Source organism: Ambystoma mexicanum, chromosome 9, assembly GCF_040938575.1.
Source record: "Ambystoma mexicanum isolate Mex_15411 chromosome 9, UKY_AmexF1_1, whole genome shotgun sequence".
Lineage (NCBI taxonomy): Eukaryota > Metazoa > Chordata > Amphibia > Caudata > Ambystomatidae > Ambystoma > Ambystoma mexicanum.
Window position 1 is genome coordinate 556,110,045 of NC_090931.1, and position 18,947 is coordinate 556,128,991.

The following is an 18,947-nucleotide window of genomic DNA, read 5'->3' on the forward strand; positions in this document are numbered from 1 at the left end:
CGAGCTGTCTTTCTTGCTCTTCGCGATATAGCTGTTCTCGCCTTTGTCTGTCTTTCTTTCTTATTCTTTTGTCTCTCAATTCCTTCTCTTTCCCCTTTCTCTGTACCTCGTCTAGCCTCTTTTTGTTTTGCATCTTCATTTTTTTGCGAACGCTGTTTCATCAGTTCTATCTTCTTTTCCCTTCCATTTTTTCCTACTGTCTCCTTATGGAGAGATGCACTTGTCTGTGCCTGATCCATTCTTTCGTCATCACGTCTCTCCTTGTCCCTTGGGACTGTGGAGGTGATATCCTTATCTTTCCCTTGATTTTCGTCACTACTTTGTGTAGGTGACTCATATGTCGGGTTGCTATACCCCATGGCTGCTTTTAATTCTCTCAGCGGGTACAGTCCCTCGTCTTTACTTTCTTCAACCTTCGTTTCGGATGGGGCATGTGGCGCGGTAGGCTTCTCACCCTCCTCTGAGCATAACACTTGTGTATAGGCGCGTTACAAATGCCATATCATATCATATATTAAGTATCCAATCTATTGGCATCTCCTCTCCCTTTTCTTGTTCATACATCTTCCATATCTCTAAAATAGCTAGGCGTTTGTCTAACTTTTTGCCCGTCTATGTGGCGTGCAAATATGTCATGTGTTGCAAGACCGCTTTAGATAAGTACCCGCCCTGTAGCCATGGCATAAACATTTTGTGGGCAGTTCCCACTCTGTGCTATATTTCTTCAGTTTAGGTGCATGTTTCGGCAACTGTTACCATAGGTGTGTTAATGTAGTTATGTCTTCCATGTTTGAATCTGTTCCCTTTCTCCTTATATAACACTTGTCAAAGCTATACGTGTCTTACAGTTCCAACAATATGAGCAAGCAAGCTCCAATCCAGATTTATTTTTTTTCACAAAATGTTATATCTTCTATTTTACTCAAAAACATCAATTCACATGCAATATTATCTCGGCTATTCAATCACGTAAAATTTGAATCATTTTTCTCAAGTAAACTTTTTCGACTTGTGACGTCGCAAAAAAAAACCCCACGTAAGACAGAGGTTTAACAGACTAGACGAACACCAGCTGGTCACAGGTATCTCTGCCTCTAATCATTACCCCTTCATGGAGTTTAAACATATCCCTTTCACGTCGTCTTTAATCGCTCTGGTAGTCCATTTGTTCCCCTTTAGTTGGGACTATGGATACACGTTTCTTCTAGCTGCTTGTATTAAAAGCGTAAGAATAAGGCAAATCCTCTCACTTCTCGGGTGTCCTCCACGGTAACCTCTCTTCTCGGGTGTCCTCCCCGGTATCTTCTCTCTATTTGCTCAATTATTCTCGAGTAATTATTCCCTTCCTCTTCGATGTATACATTCTTCTCTATTTCTAACTATATTTTTTTCCTACCTCCCTCTGTTACCTTTTCCCTTTACTTGTTCTAGAGCATGCATTTTTGCCAAAACATTCAATCTTTTTCACTCACTGTTCGCATGTTTCCTCTCTGGACCCTCGGGATCACCGCCTTCGTCACCGCCTTCTTCGGCTTTTCTCCCGCTCAGCTGCCTGTAGAAATGGGAAGTTGTTACGTGGGGAAACACAGGTCCCTTCAGACCTTGTCCTGCAGTTTCTGTTTTCTTTAAACTACCACTGTCCACGGGAGCTTCACAGTGTACTCGGCCGAATGGCAAAGGACTCGTGATATTGCCGAGGACCTAGAGTTACTTTGTCGACGGGCAATGGGTGTCTTATTCTAATCAATAATCGATAACCATCAATCTCTGCTACCAAGTTTACTCCGAGACCCCCGGCCGGCCCATAGAGCCGAGCTTTGCTCAGAAGTACTTTAAGACGAGATAGCTGCACCCTTGAGATGGATGGGGGTGCAGATGTATTACTCCCAACACCAATCAAAAAGGACAACTCAATGGTTTGGCAAAGAGAGTCCGTTTAATGACAATTACAGAAAACGGGGAGTCATGGATATCAGCAGTGATGCGATCGTCCTTCTCGCTTCAACCCCAAACTACATACAAGTTGTAACATTTATACTCAAAACTTGTCACAATTGACATGTAACACTCAAATGTTAACATGCAATTCTATTGGTTAGGTAAAGGTAACTTTACTATAGGTACTTTATCTGTATATGGTAACGGAGTGAGGGGATTGGGTAAACACTGTCAGGTGGGCGTCCAAGCCCTTCCTTCAAAAATTACTACTGTAGACGTCACAAAAAGTACGACGTCTCATTGGTTCTACTAACTATAGGATCCTAGATTATTTGGTCCATTGTGATTGGGTTGGCACCAACCCCATGCATACTTTTCCACTTCGCTTAGCAGCACGCAGAATGGTCGGCCAGGTGCGGGGTGCCCCTTAGTTACCCGGTCTTCCTCCGATTATGGTTACAATCAATCATCACTTTAGTAGCCATGTGACAATTAGTTCACTGTGGTTGGCCTCGAAAATGCATCTTCTGTCTGGAAAAGTTCTGATATCTTACCTGGTCGGGTGCCAAGTGTAGGTGTGAACCCTCGCTTCTTCTTCTTCCTCCGCTGGTCACGTGCTTCCCACACCGTGAATTTGTCTCGTTTCTCTCAATTTGTGTATTTGATTCTTATTTAGCCCGTCACCTGCCTACATCTTCTTATCTCGACCTTCAGAGACAGGATATTCTGTTCTTAGTTTCAATTAAATGTAGCTACTGTTCACCTCGTCTATTGGTGTGACCTTGGCTTCCCTGGCACGAGTTGCTTCTGCCGAGTTTCGATTCAGCCGTCTCTTCTCGTGCTAATTATGAATATCTGCTCATTTGGCCTTTAGTAACATGGGTGGATTCTGCTTCGTTTGAAAAGTGGAAATATACTTATAATAAAGTACTTTCGTTTGAGGTAGATTTATGTATAATGGCGCTTGCCGCACTACTCTTCTACTTAGCATAGCAAGCCGCACTGTTTCCTTAGCTTTCTTGCGGTTCTAAGCATATTTACAGGTGTAAACTGGTCGACTGTCTTCGTATTGCTTACAGCTTCATTTTCTTACATTTGGACATCTTTCTTTTTGTTTTAAGTTCATGATATCCTTACTCATGGTGTTTCGTCTTTGTATCATTCTTGGGTCATCATTTCTTCTATCTGTTAGTCTGTCCGGGTCCTCGTGACGTCACCATTCGTCTTTCATCAAGACCTTTTTGGTTTCTTCCCGGACAGTACTTAGGCAATCTTCATTTCGTTTCATTTGCTGGTAGGGTTTCCTTAATGGATACCTTACTGTCCATGGTTTTCTGGGTATCGGTACTTCAATAAGTGTTGCCCTTCTGCTAGGCACTGGGCAGAGCCCCACTGCGGCTCTCTGTTGCTTTATTTGCTCATCATACGTCACATACTTTGGTGTGAACGTTCCTGGTACTCCAAAATTGGCGACTGGAGTGCAGGTTTTATTTGGGACCTCCTCTACACAGGGACCTGTCAAATGGCAGTTTTCCCTATTAAGTGTGCTAGCTTCCTAGTATTATCTCCTGTTTGCCAACCTTTTATGAAGCCAGACTGACCTGGGCCTATAATGTCTGGAAGAAGGGGGGGTAACTCTGGCCGCCAAAATTCCTGCATAGATTTTTACATCCAAGTTTAGGAGAGCAATAGGCTGATATGACCCACAAACTGTTGGATCTTTGTAAGGCTTTTCGAAGACCACCACTTTCACCTCACTCATAGTTTGGGTCACTTTCCCATTCCTCCATATAGATTTGAAGAGGCATGTACGCTTGGGACTCAGCTGCTTTCAGTATTTTGGTAATTTCTTTGTTTATTGCCTCTACTTCCTCCATTGTGATTGCTTCCTCTAAGCGATCCCTCTCCCGACCCTTAATTTTCTGCATCGAAAGATAACTAAAATATTGTTCGACTGCTTGCTGTTTTGGTTCACCTGACTTATAAAGAGTCCTATAAAATCCTTCAAATGAGCTCATGATCGATTCTGAATCTGTCGCTATTGTGCTGTCTTGTTGCGCAATACCCCTGATTACGCGTTTCACCTTCGTCATTCTAATCTGTCTGGCCAACAGCCTAGCCGCTTTGTTGGCACTTACATAATGTTGCTTCCTTATATTCAGCAGTGCTCTAGCTGTGTTTTGCCTACGCAGCAGTGGCAGTTGGCCTCTTACATCTCATTTATTTATGTGAAGTTATTTTTTCCCTCCGCTAGATCTCGCTGAGCCTCCCTAAATTGGGCTTCTAGTTCTGTTTCCAGTGCTACTTATTTTCCTTTTTTGCGCTTGGATCGCTATAATCCCCCCCCCCTAATAACCACTTTGAATGCCTCCCACAACCCATCTTCAGTTATTTCCTCATGTTCATTATTTAACAAATAATCATCTATTTTGCAACCCACCTGTTCCGCCGACGGTGTCGAAAAATGTTTCCTGGTGACATGTCCATGCCCAAACACCCACCCCCCCCCAGATCCCCTTATGATGTTCCCACCCCTTCACTTCCATCATCAACGGGGCATAGTCTGAAGTAGATATTGCCCCTAAATTTATTTTCTTCGCCTGCCTCCCCAACATGTTGGCAGTCATCCATATATAGTCTATCCATGACGATGTTTGGTATATGTGGGAGAAACATGTGAACCCTCTCTCTTCAACCCTCTTTGAACGCCATACATCCCTGAGGGCTAGGCATTTAAAATTCTGCTTCAGATGCTTCGAGGGGGTACCACCGCTATGACGGTTTGGGTCCCATGCTAAGTTAAAATCTCCAGTCAACACTATCTCCCCCACCGCATATCTTACCAGTTTCAACAAAATCACCCTTAGAAATGCCTCCTGGCCTGTGTTGGGTGCGTAAATCGGTCCCAAGATCACCCTAGTGTGTCCCAAAAGGATCAGTAGGAAAAGATATCTACCCCGTTTGTCCACCACTAATTGCTCAACTTTAGCTTGAAGAGCGTCCTTTATACCTATCAACACCCTCCTCGTCCTCCCCGGAGCATTACCTTGATAAAGATGTGTAAATTGTCGGAAGTGGCTAATTGATCTATCTGCATTCTTTATGTGGGTCTCTTGCAACATTATTATGTCAGCCTGGAAACGTCTAATTTGCGCCTCCACTTTTCTGTGTTTAACAGGGGAATTAATTCCCCTAACATTATGTGAATAGATGGTATACACTGCCATTAATTATCATCATTTCTAGATGGTGAATCACTCCTTTTTCCTGAATACCAGCATAGTCGCTCCCACCTCCCCAACGCCCCACTCCCAGTCCCCATACCTTCCCCAACTCACAACAAACTGGACACGTTCCCTGCCTTCATCATTCCCCCACCACCCCTTCCCTCCCCCACCTCATCCTCCGGTCAGAACCAAAGATCCTGCAACAACACCCAGATACCTTCCTGGGGCTCTGATCGTGAAACAACCACAGGAACTTCCCTAGAGAGGGCAAACTATACCCTCAAGTGATTCCTTGATGCCGCCCCCCCCATCCACCCTACCTCCTGGCAGGCCTGCAATCCTGCCGCCCACATCACAACCGCTCCCCCTTCGCTTGCTTTTCTTTCCTGTAATTGCAGATGGTTAGGTAGACCATATTTGGGGACAATCCGATCTGCACTCAAATCTCCCCGGTTGGCCCTGATCCGCCCGTTTTGCCTGAGGTTCCTCTTAGTTTTGTAGCCTTGCCTCCTCGAGTCTCTGACCAGTCCCACGGACGATTAGTATTCAAAGGGGTAGGATCTGGGCCGCGCATTCGCGGTTAATTTCATGATGGATAATCCCTCCTTGCACGTCGTGGCCCTCTGCTGTCTGCCTTTCCAAGTAAATAGCAGTCCGAACGGGAATGTCCATTTATAAGGGGATATGCTTTGCCATTAATTCCTTGGTCAACGGACTCATGGCCCTCCTTTTTTGCACTGTTGATAATGGCAGGTCTTGGAAGAGATGTATTAGAGTAGGCTGTGACCTTGCTGCCTGGAGAATGTCCTCTTTTATTACATATGGCGAGAGGGCCACCAACACTTACTTTGGCCTTGTATCTGGGCCTGATCTCTTGTGTCCCACCCTTTATACCTGATCAAAACTCACATCCTTGGGCGCCATCTCTGTGAGAAAGCTCCTGAAACACTGCTGAATCGTAGTCTTCAAATCTGCATCCCTCATGTTCTCCGTAAGGCCTTTCACACATATGTTTAATCACCAGGATGGGTTTTTCAGGTCTTCTGTCTATGCTTCCAAATTGCGGGTGGCCCTTGCTAACTGTTCCAGGAGTGCACTATTCTGACCAACTACTTCTGTTTTTTTCCGTTAAACCACGTTCTGTGATATCAACCCTGGCGCCAATTTCATTAACCTCCTCCCTCACTTCTGTCAAGGAGATCCAAATATCTTTAATCTCTTCAAGCTGAACCTGGAAGGTGTTCACCAACCTCTCTTCCATACTTTTAAGGCATTTCTGGAGGCCTTCCCTTTTTCAAGGCCATTTTGATTGGCTCAGATTCCTTTTCTCCTGTAGCTTGCTGTACCGCTTCATCCCCCATGGAGGTTTCTTCGGTGTGAGGCCACCGACAATGTTGCAGCTGGCTGCCTGCGTGCTAGTGGGTGTTCTAGATTTTGAGGGGCCAGTTTTTCCTTTGGCTCCTGGCATCTGGAAGTGTGCACTTCGAGCCAATTTAGGGATTCACTGTTAAATGTAAAACCAGTTATATTCTCAGTCCAGTTCTGTTGCACAGGAACCAATATAGTTCTTGGCCACTTCTCACTCTTTTTAGCATATGATGCCATCTCCCTACCCAGCTCCTTTCAGCCTTTTATTGTTCTTTTGAGGATAAATGTTATAAAAGTGGCCTGAGCGCAGACCCGTATTCCCTTTCAAAGCTCACTTCCTCTAAGCTCCGACCGTGTCTCCACTTCGTGTCCTCAACCTCCTTTGCCTACCCATGTACACAAGCGAGGTCGCTCCACTAGCCAATAGTTGAACACATTCCTAGGGCCTCACCAGTGTTTTTGATAGCTGGGAAAGGCACCTTGTATTTCCCCTACCAGATCACTAGTCTTAATTCGGCCACCCTATTGCTTCCGGTGCAGGCGGCTTCACTTACTTGGCCCAGGTCTCTACAGCACTTGATTTGGCTCACCTTGTGCCCCTTTCCAGTCTCAAGGAAATCTGCAGTTTAATGTATTTGGCCTCATGCCCCCAGCCCCTCCCAGGGAGCGCCACGCCTTCTCGATGCGTGGAGGCTGCTTCTGAGCTATGACCCGGCACTGTGGGCTCCGGCCCTATCCCTCTCTGCTTTGGTTCTATCTCTCTGTGCTTCCTTCTTGATTTTCCAGCGCACCTCGGGTGACACCCACTTGCCGTCACCCCCTCTGACCTCCCACTCCTTTCAGGACGCCAGTCCGTGGCCTCCGCTCCTCCTCCTACCGCTCCTCCCATGATGGGAATCCCGTCTTGTCCCTCGAAGTACGTTGCACAAGCTTGTCACTCCAGATCGAGAGCCTCTCTCCCCAGCGTCACGCCCCTCTGTATGCCGGCTGGATCTCCTTCACACTCTTGTCAGCGTCGGAGTGGGGGAGGGCGATCAGTCGTCTTCCATCACTATTTCTCCTCCCACTGTTTTCCGGAGCTTGCGGCTAGGCTTTATTTCTGCTTTCTAGTCGGCCTGCTCTTGTCCGCCTCGCCGGAGCACGGGAAACGCACACTTACACCAAGGTGGCCAATTTTGCCATTATTTTGACATCTGTGTTTTGATGTTGGATCTTCACCCTCCTTGGGAAGTATGATGGCACCCATCGTCTCCGGTAGGTCTGGTCCTTCTAACACTTTGTTAAAAAACTCTAACTAAAAAGGGTGCTAGAGTGGATCGATATTGCTTATAAAATAGAACTGTGAACCCATCATCCCCTGGTGTCGTGCTCCCCTTCATTACTTTTATCATCCGTATAACTTCTTCGACGGTTATTTGTCCATCCAACGAGGAGGCAGTTTCCCCCAGATACCTCCGGTATCGGCAAAGATTCCAGGAGCTCAGCTATATGCGACCCGTCTCCCCCATATTCAGACTTCTGTAGACTGTCATAATAGTGCGCTACAATATGTTCTGTATTGTAATGGGTAACACGGAGATTGGATTTAATATCCCCACCATTTTGCTCTTCTGACTCTCCCTAAGCCTCTGGGCCAGGATTATGTCTACTTTATCCCCCCTTCTCATAATACTTTTGCTTGAGAAGCAACATTTTCTTCTTGGTGTCATGTAGTAACAGGTCTTTGAGCTGGGCGTTATAGATTTTAAGCTTTTGCTTTCTCGGGAGTCATGGATGGATGGATGTCGATGTCCTCCTGATTGAACCCTCAATTTTGGTCTTTAGGTCTTTTTCCTGCATCATACTTTCCCTTCTTTTATGGGAACCGATTCGAATCGGCTCCCTGTTGCCTTAAAACCATCCCATAGGGTACACAGTCCCACCTCGCCATTATCGTTAAAAACGATATGTCCTTTGGTGTTGGTAAGGAGAGCTTGTACAATCTTCGTCTTTGAAGAGGAAATCATTGCTTTCCATTTGCCTTCCCCTGTTAGTCTCCACTGGTAATATATATTAGGATATGGTTGATTCATGAGAAAGAGTTGTGGAGCTGAGTAGAATGTAAACAGCGGGGCGTGGGGGTGGTTTTGGGGAGGGGGATCATGAAGGCCAAAATACTCAATTCTCGATTAATCTGTTCGAGTTCCTTTCTTTCTGCTGAGGGCCCAACTCTCTTCCTATATCCCTAGATGGGTCGAGAGCCATGTTAAAATCCTCTCCTTCTCTTAGGGGACCCTTCACAAACATCTTAAGTTTCTCCTTTACCTTGTCCCAGAAAGCGACTTGCCCCTCATTTGGGCAGTATACTTTGCCAAGTGCCAGGTAAGTCCCCTCTATCCTTCCTTTCAAAAACAAACAACGCTCTACCAGGTCCCTTAGCACCTTATCCAGTTTCAGGCCAAGGTGATTTGTCACAAGGATAGCCACCCCTTTCTTCTTTACCGTGAACGACGCCTGATAGGCTTCCCCAATAGATTTCGAGCTAAAACTGGTTACTTTCCTCCTCCCCCAGTGGGTCTCCTGGAGGTAAAGCAAGTCCAAATTGGATTGTGTGAACAACCTGATCACCAGCAATCTTTTCGAGGGTGAGTTAACGCCCCTTGCTTTTAAGGAGCCAATTGACATCCCGTTCAGTGAGCTATCCATGATAGCTGACAGACCCTCTCCTAATATGCTTTGCTTTATCAGTTCTATGGAATTACTGATCCGTCAGCACAGAAGCCCTACCTACTCTGTGTTGAAGTTGCGAAATCACTTGAAAACCCTTATAATGAAACCCCCATAAACTTCTCCAACACCCCTACCCATCCTAAACAGTCCACCCTCTCCCACTCCCCCCCCTCATCTCCAGCGTCTAGTCAGAACCTACTACCAGTGTCAGGTTCCGACTGAACAACCAAAAATACTTGAATCCCCTGGCCTCTAATCCGCACTACTCCTCTTCCTGAGCTCCCCTTCCCCCCATTTCAAACGTTTTCTGTTGTCAGCCTCCCCTAGTCACTCAGGAACACTTCCTGGTCCATCCCCTACCCCCGGCACACACTCAGGAGTCCCACAGCCCTATGGGACTCCCCACCTTTAATCCTCTCATCCTACCAATCGGGAAGGATCAACCTAGTCACATTATCAAAATGTACAGTTCTTTTTGCCAGAGCACAGTTCAAGGCCTCTCAGAAGGAGGGGTGATGAGTTTCTTAAATTTCCTAGAACCTGGAATGCGTCTTCTGTCTTTCGCCTTCCCTCTCCTCAGGCCCTCTGTAGCACTACCATCGGATTAGTGACCTCGTTCTCCAGCGGGGTCCATCAGTTCCGCCATTGCCCCCATGATGTCCTCTTCCTCAATGTCGCTGATATTGTATCCTCTTCCCTCTGAGCCACTGTGTAGGGGGAGATTATAATCTTTGTCTTGCCACGGTGTAGACGTGGAGAGGTCCTGGAAGATAGTGATTGTTGCGCCATTGTTGGTTAGTGAGTCTTATTTCCTGGCCTTTTTCAAATGCTGGACTTCTCTGCATAGTAATGAAAGCAAACCAACGTCGATCTTGGGCCTTCTCACACTCCCTCCGGCCCTGTGTGCTCTGTTAATGGTTGGTTCCTTGGTAGCGTCATCGCCAAATAGCAGCTTAACCACATTCTTGATGGCCCGGCCTGTCTTTGTTTTGCCTTCGTTCTCAGGGAAACCAAAACAACCTAAGTCTCTGTTTTCAAGATCGTCCATCTTGACGGCTCTTTACTCCTCACGTCTTTCCTGTGCTGTTATCCTCGTCAATCTGCGTTTCCAGTATACCTTCCGAAGACTTGTTGGTGTCTATGCTCTACATTCTATCTCCAAATGTGTCAACTCTTCGGTCCAATTTGTCCAATCTGTGGCCTATGCCGGTTCTGATTCTCCGAATTTCCTCCATTAGAGCTGCAATGTCTATTTGTGTTGACATTGCGTCTCCAGCTCATTCCGCCATTAATGGGGTAACTACACCTTCCACCAACGCATGGGGACCATTGAGCCCGAACGTTTGCAGCGATGACTTCCAACTCATGAGGGGAACCCCAGATTGCTGGCGCTTCTTTACGATGGTGCTCCAGACCACTTTTTCTCTGGAAAGGATCTCGAAAGCGGAGGTCCCTATGGTGAGGCTTTGGGCCGTGAATTGCTCCCCCAATAAAATGTGCATTGGTCCCATCGCTTGTGGATGTCGGGGGAGGAGGGTTGGTCGAAGCAGCAGTTTGGTACCCTCCAATACTTCCTGTATCAGTGACTCCCTCATCCTTCTCCCAGGCCGAGCCTCCTAACGAGGGGCAGCTATCAAATGGCAGATGGTTCTCCGCATGTGGGTTCTTTCCTCATGTAGGCCCCTGATTTCCCACCCTAGCAGAGTGAGCTAGCTGTTTCCCACTGGAAATCCACATTAAACATGATGTTGATTGCCAGGGCGTCACTTGTCAGTGTGTGCACCACCTTCGGAGGACTGCGCTGTATAGGAGTGCTCCAGGAGGGCTGCCTCCTCTCTGCGTGTGCAGTGGGCTGTCTCCTCCAACTGTACTCTCCCAGTTAGTTATGGAGTGCCTGGGGCGGACCGGTGTCGCCTCCAGGCGTGGGTGGTGTCCGATATGGCTTTATTCGCCTCCGACTTCTTCGAGCTGTGCCTAGTGATTGCAATTAGATCTACTTGGGATCAGCACGGGCCATGTTATGAGGTTTCCTTGGCACCGACTCTCCCCCACTCGCCCCCAGCCTCTGGGTGTAACTAACCCAATCAATGTGCAGGCATAGATGGGACTTGGAGGAGGGGCGGAGGTATATGTCCTCAGGGGTTGCTCGCCCTCCATTTCCGTTCGTCTTTCTTCCCGTGGGGTTCTCCCTTGAAGGTGCACAGCCTTGTCCCCTATTCACCTCCAATTGCACTGTGATGGGCCCTGCATGAGCTGTGTCTCGGTGAGCACCCCTCCAATGTCTGGTGGGTGGGTGGGGTGTCGCACACCAAATGATGGCACCCACGGCTTCCCAGCTGCTTGTGCATTTGCGTGGGCCCTCGGGATCATCTCAGAGTCCCGGTGTGTTTGTTGCCACCCTGCTGTGCCTGTACTTCAACAGCTCACCTCACTGGAGTGGGGGGGGGGATGGGCCTTCCTCCGTTCACGCTGTGTTGCACGGTTCAGGGTGGTAACAGACATTTCCCATCCATCCGCTCCTTCTGCCCACTTTGCCTCAGGCACCGGGGCCCGTCCGGCCATATCTTTGGTGGGGTGGAGAGAATCCTGTAATCTGCTATGCCGGCTGGCTGGCCTTGGCACGAGTTTCTGCTCTCCCCTGATCACAGTGTGGAGACGCTCCTCGGTTAGGTATCCTGCAGCTCCCTGAGGTACTAGACGGTCATAGCCCTGACGCCTTTCCATTGGGGGATTCAAACGTCATCCAAATCTGTGGGGGGCCATCTGCAACATTTAGGGCTCAAAATCACCCCTTTAGTGGGGCCATATACCGGGGCTCAGGACCCTTAAAAGCCCAGCAACTCAAGAGCGACGCGACTATGCGACCTGCATCAGCGCGCCACCTGGTGGTCTCCCACCGTCTTAAATTTTAATTAAAACCCTTGAAGTCTCCCAGACTTTGTGTGTGTTAGTGAGGCCATCTGTGACGCAACAAATAACCACCAAATAACCAATGGGAGCTCTTTGTTCACTTGTCGAGGGAGATTTAAGGAATAAACAATCCCCCACATGTCTCTCCGGTGAAAAAAAATTATCTTATTCCTCTCTGACAAGGATAGGATCAACCAAATTCCTGTAGTCCATAGAGACATTCTAATATAACACAAAAGGGTAACTTCTGCAGAAGATGCATGTCCGATGGAGAACTTAACAAATGTGTGAGTGTCTTCTCCTTATAAGTATCTAGTTTTCTGAGGCCATTCTTATTCTAGTTCTCAAGTTCCTGGGTATCCGCCAAGAGCAAAATAGAAGACACTCGCAGTCACGTCATTTTTAAGTGAACCAGTACACTAATTGGCTATGATCTTGGCCAGGCCTTTGTCAAGGCGTTGGCCATTTGCTTTAGAAAGTTGTAATGATGATTGTATGAACCAGATGGCCACAACTGCAACCCGTTCACCTGGCTCTTGAAACGAGTGTGCTTTTCTTATATATTGACATCTCATTTTTTCTGTTATGAACAACATAAAAGAACAGTATTCCTTTGACAGTAAACATGTAATCCTCTGCTTTAGAGTGGCTAGAGCACAACAGCTAATGTCAGCTTAACGGTTTCCACTCGGTGAAAATCCAGTGGAAAGTGTAAAGCTTTTATATTCCTTGATTTCAGATTGTCTCATTTGATATGTCAGAAAAAATGTTAAGCGCTGTGGCTTTGTCTGTTGCATGACTTCGCAAAACAACTTCTAATCAACTACATCCTCTACATTTTGAATGGCTGCATCATAACATTTAAGAAGTAGGAGCCCCAGCAGTATTGAGAGCTTTGGCAAATAGCTTTAATCTGAAGCCCTTTAGTTGTTTGTGTGCCAATTAAGTCTACTAAATTCTTGTAAAAGGGTCTTGAATGAAATTAACTATGGAAGACATGTTTTGCATGTGGTTTTCTTTGTGTGACTGAGGTAGTTAAATGCTGCTTTCTCCTATTCACATTAAGATGTTCTCATGTTCAGTCAGTGCCCTGCATTGTCATTTCTTGTTAGATTTCTAGTTACTTGGTTTTGTTAATTCAATATTTGTCCGCTTCGCTCGAACATCTACATAAATTGATCAGTAAATATGTTTTTCATTTTTTCCTAATGAAGAGATTGGCAATTGAACTATCACGGAGCCAAAAATCCAGGGGAATGTCACCACCAGATAATCACATCAGTCCCCAGAATGAAGATGGTGCAGAGATCAGGTCAAAGAAATCCGAAGATCATGAGAGCTTATCTGCTGCTGCAGCTGCAAGAGAAAAGGATGACGAGGATGATGAGCAAATCCTACATGATGTGTTCAATGTATGAATTATTTATTTCTTTACCAGTTGTTCTGTTCAACACTGCTGGGAAGATTTTTCCACAGCGCTCTGGTAAGCGGTGTGAAGAGATCTATCCCAAGGGGGGGAACTGGGCATCCACTAAGTTACTCAAGAGAGGATCAGCACAGATCTAGTATTACACATCGCAACATGAAGTTTAAGTACTGGGCAATATTTAAGAGCTACTGAGTACATTATACATAATAATAAAAAAGGCAGTAGACGAGAACCTTTCCACCCATAGCGCCTGTAAATGGATAGCTACATTCTTACAGCTTACAATGCGGAAGGAGTCTGGAGAAAAGGGTTTCCTAGACTGAGATAAAGTATATACACTTGGTCAAGAAGTCCTTGCCAAAACATGGGATGAACAGTGTTCTTTTCTTACCCCCACACTAATTCCTAACAAGGAATTACTGTAGCACATAACCAGTAGATAATGGAGTACAATGGTTAAAACACATGGGCATACTGTAACCGAGACAGTAAGTAAGGTTATTAGAAATAAGGTAAAAAGCACTGCGCCAAGACAGATTTCAGTGTACTCAAAAATCCATAGAGAAAATCATTGCTACTATTGTCATTTTATACCATATGTTACTCATTGATCAAGAGAGAAATGCAGTGATTTATGAAGAAATTAATGTAAAATAACTTGTACCTTCTTACAATTTCAAACTGTCAGGAAAATTCTATTGTCCAGTAACTTTAGGTGAGTTACCAGACTTCCCAAATGTGTTCTCATAGAGGGCAACGGAACAACTCCAACAGGACTGCATAGGTTATGGCGAATAGTAAGGTAAATTCTCATTTTACCCCACAGGTGTAGCAGATGGGACAACCAGCCAAAGGGGACACCATAGGACCCCCATCCACAAAATGGGGTGGAGAACTTGAAGTCCAGGAGGAGCTGGTTGCAGAGGGAGCACAAGCCCACTCCAATCAATGGAAATCACCACTTCTATTAGGCCCAGGGGAGCCCTGATGAAGAATCCAACGCATTAGTTTGGGTACCAAACTTAGGTTAGGTTAGCCACGGTTGAGACCTCAGACTTGAACAAACTTAAATCTACAACCCAGCGAGGATCCGGACGATTGAAAGTAGCATCAACAGGACATATGAGAAGACTAACTGCAAGGCAGATGCACAGCATCCGAGGACTGCAATAGGAGTACAGAGGAACTCAACCAGATTATGAGACCAGCTCAGGAGGACAGGAAGTGACAGCAAGCCAGCAAGAAGCAGGCCCATGACTGGGGCAGTAGAAGGGCGCAACCCAGGACATCCTAAAACAAAGCTGGATCGAGGCAGGAGAAAGCAGCCCAACTTTTTAGCCAGGAAGACTTCCCACCTTTAAGTACTTGGGCCAGAAGGATTTGTGAGGGAGCGAGCACAGCAAAGGCCAGGAAACTGTCCCATGGAGGAAGGGGCAGTGCAGTGGGCAAGGACTAGGGAATCATGAAGGGGAACGTCTAGGATTGATTTTCACCCACAGAAAAGGAGGCAGGAGAAGGGCAAAGGAGGCAAGGACCAGCCATGTGGCCACACAAGGTCCTCAGCAGCAACCCATATTCAGCAGCAGTCTTCTAGGAGTTCCGGGGCAGATTCTCAGAGTATCGCAAAGGATCTCAAACTGATGATACATTCACCCAGTGGCTGACCCAAGCCACCCATCACGTCATATCACCAGGCAGCACATAAAGGGCATGCTTGCCATAGAAGCCACCACACACTGGCCAAACCCTACTGAATGTAGATTGAAAGTCTAGAAGACTTTAAAACTGCCCATACCAGTTAAAACACAAATAGAGGATTCCTTTGTGGGCTCAGGATGGGCCACAGCACAATGGTCATGTTAACTGTGTCTCATGTTCAACATAGACAGGAGGATTGCTCAAAACAAAATGGCTGGGAGAAGGGCTGAAAAATGCATTAGTACCTGTGAGGAAACAGGAATGAGACTCATACACAGAGGACTCGTGGTATTGGTTAAAGACTTTTATTAAACAATAAAAGGGTTGAAAAATACCTTACTGTGCCTAATCTAGGAGGTATTTTCCTACCTCAACCAAAACTAAGGGTCTGTCCTGCGCCAAGATGTCTAAAGAAAATGTGTCCTGTGCCTGAAATCCTAGCCTAGCCCTTGCATTCTAAAACTAACTCTAAGGTGCTAAGGGTATTGTCTCTGGCTAGAAAAAGTTCACATGTTTTCAAGTTTAACAAAAAGATATAATACAACACAGGTACCACATGGCTAATGTTCACAGTTTTTTGGGAATGTCTCTCCACCAAAAACAAAAGTTCCAAAGAATAAGCAAGTTCTTTAAGGCCCAAGAGTATGCCTCTTTCCTCTTGGTGTTACAATCCATTCCAGGCGAAATGACTCCCTTCCCCAAATCTCTTCCACAAACACTGTCATTCAAAACACCAAGGGTACAACGTTTCCTTGGGATTCTCTTTTCAAAGTAACACACTTTGGGTAGAGGTCCAAGACTCGCAAGACACCTGGTATACTCTCCGGCCAGGCTCTTTATTAATGTATTTCTTGCATTCACACAGTTTCAATATTCAATATTGTTTTCACCAAAATACCGGGTCTCAAACCCACTTTCGTTTACTTCCTTTGTTAAATGTTCAAACACCGGTCTACCCCCATGCCAGTTTCTCTCTTTATTCTGGTGTTTATCGTACTCGCACAGATCCAATATTGAGTATTACTTTTTAGAGTGTTGGTTCTCAAACCCTCTTTCATTCACTTTTTATTTATTTTTAATGTGTTATAGCTTAACATAAGCTTTTCACATATGACATAAATATTCTTATTACATTTACATAAATTATGCAAAGAAAAAAATTATAATTTTGTAGAAATAACATAAAGAGAAAGAAGAAAAAAGAAAATTTTGATAAACACATAACCAAAATTAAAAGATGGAGATATCTAAATAGTGTATAGTTAATACCTTATAATTAACAATTAATTATGTTATATCAATTGCATGTTCTAGGAAGAAAAGGATTCTAATAAGTAATTACTAATAGAGAAACTTATTAGTTCATAGATAAAACTCTAGCAAAATTTAGCATACATAGACTGCAAGTTGACTTAAATACTTATGTCCAATGATTTCTCTACATTCATCCATACATTGTACATTGCAATGTAGAGTTTCAGTCCCCTTGCATTAATCGCTCTTAGCCAGAAGTCATTACTACTAACGTGGTCCAATCTATGAACAAAGTCTGCATAACATGTTGTATAGATTTTTAGCATAGCCGGACATCTGGGAAGGACGTGTTTGCCAGTTTCAGACTCCGATCTGTCCTTGCACAATCGGCAGGAGCGTTCAAATAAGGTGAGGTTATGCTTGATCCCACTTATAGCCGATACTGGGAGCTGATCAATCAGCAGGAGAATAAATCATCTCAGGTGCGGCGAAGGGCAGAGATTCAAGTATGGTAATGGTTTCTTGAAGGTATAATTCATATGTTGCACAAATTTATAGCGCTTTAGATCTTCCAAATGCGCAAAGTTGTTGATCCAGTCATGCAATTCAGATTTCTTTGATAGCACTGTAAGCGAAGAGGCTGTATCCGCTTGTCTTTGGGTCCAGCCAATCGTTTAAAGATAACAGTTCATATGTTTTTTCATAAGTAGATATGAGGAGGCTTTATTAATTTCACAGTGAATTGCCGCTAACAAGAGATTATCTGTGTAAGGTGTCGCTTTTAAGTACAGTTCAGCTCTTTTTCTGAGTACCTGGGATTTCCAGGAGATGAGGCCCAGTTCTAATCTGAGAATGGACATGGGAATAAAAGCCGGGAGACCAAGTATTTTTTTCCAGTATTTTCCTTCAAGGATCTGCAGCCATTCCATGTCCATCAATTGCAATGGCTCAAGGCCGTAAGTTATCATAGGTGCTAGCACCTGGAGGTAAAGTTCTCGAGCTGCCCAGATGGTGTACCCACAGTGAGATGTAGAAAAGCGATAAATCAGGGCTGTGACTTGGGCCGCTCTCGTGATTCTGGCTTGTTTGCACATAGTGTATTGCCCCTTGGGCTCGAACTCAATGCCCAGATATCTGTAGTATGGGGTGTAATGAATTGCAGTCCGATGTATATTGAGGCTCACTCGTGGTATCTTCCTGGAACTGAATACTACCATCTGAGTTTTATTCAAATTGATTGCCAGGCCGTTGGTTTGAGTATACGTCCATAGTGCCTATGCTGATCTTGGGATGCCACTAATAGTATGGTCCATGATGACTAAATCGTCAGCGTATGCTAGGACCAGGCAGTGAGCAGTACCTATCTTGGGGGGGACAGTTGTGTTCCAATGCTAATATTTTGGGTATATCGTGGACAAACGGATTGTATAGTATTGGTGCCGTGATACACCTAGACCGAAAGCAGCTTTAAAGTCAATAAACAGCGCATATAGGGGCGGATTACCTGGTGTTCTGGCCTTATTACGAAGGATATCTATTACAACCAGGTTGTGTGTTGTGGAATATCCGCCCCTAAAGCCGCATTGAAATCGGTCTAGGATCCTTTCTCTGTCTGCCCATGTTTGTAACTCGTGTAGTAGGTATGCTGCGAATAATTTGCCCGTACAGTCCAACATAGATAGTAGATGGTAATTGCCAGGGTCTGTGCGGTCTCCCCTCTTGTAGACAGGGACCAGGGTTGCTGTCTGCCAGGATTCCGGAATTTGCCCCTCCTTCAGGATCTTTTCAAATAGTATCTCAAGTACCTCTGCCCAGTATTCCGGATTACTCTTTAGGATGATATTTGCTAGGCCATTGGGTCCAGGAGCTCTCAATGTTTTGAGCTTTTTTTTATCCTGGCAATCATTGATTCAACTGTCACCTTAAAAGGGGCAGTAGGTCGACCCAGGATATTCCTCTCCTGTAACTTGTAATGGGCAGTATGGTTGCAGGTTTTCAGGAATTCCTTCCCTGGACTATACCAATAGGGTTAGTCAAAGAGATATTTGTGTCTCCCCGTGCCATGCTCAGCAATCCCTGTTGCAAGAACTGTTGTTTGCCATTTTAGTAGTTTAGTTGTATAGCGCTTCTGCCTGAGCCATATACTGTAGGTGTTTTTCAGCTTCTTATTTAGATTCAGATAGTTGTTCCATATAATGGATGCTTTACATAGCTTTCTCAAATCTGCTCTTAGGATTCGTTTGGCGTCTCTGATTTCAATGTCAAATACGTTAGTAGACTTAACTTCAGGGGCCAGCATATTTGTTTTAACAGTGGCGTAGCAGTACGAAAATGATGTAATCCATTCTTCAATCTCATTGCTAGTCATAGCTATAAGCTCAGCACGACCCATGTTTGACTTATCGATTGTATAT

The 18,947-nt window shown here is 45.3% G+C and overlaps 1 protein-coding gene across 5 annotated transcripts in view; it reads left to right on the plus strand.

Moving 5' to 3' along the window:
* The window catches only part of TRIM37 (tripartite motif containing 37), a 1,981,866-nt gene that overhangs the window by 1,256,797 nt on the left and 706,122 nt on the right, over positions 1 to 18,947 (plus strand). For all 5 annotated transcript variants that reach the window (XM_069615157.1, XM_069615154.1, XM_069615156.1 and 2 more), the window contains one exon: positions 13,367 to 13,564. In XM_069615157.1, coding sequence (XP_069471258.1) covers positions 13,367 to 13,564 — 198 coding nt within the window. The remainder of the gene's footprint in view (positions 1 to 13,366; positions 13,565 to 18,947) is intronic.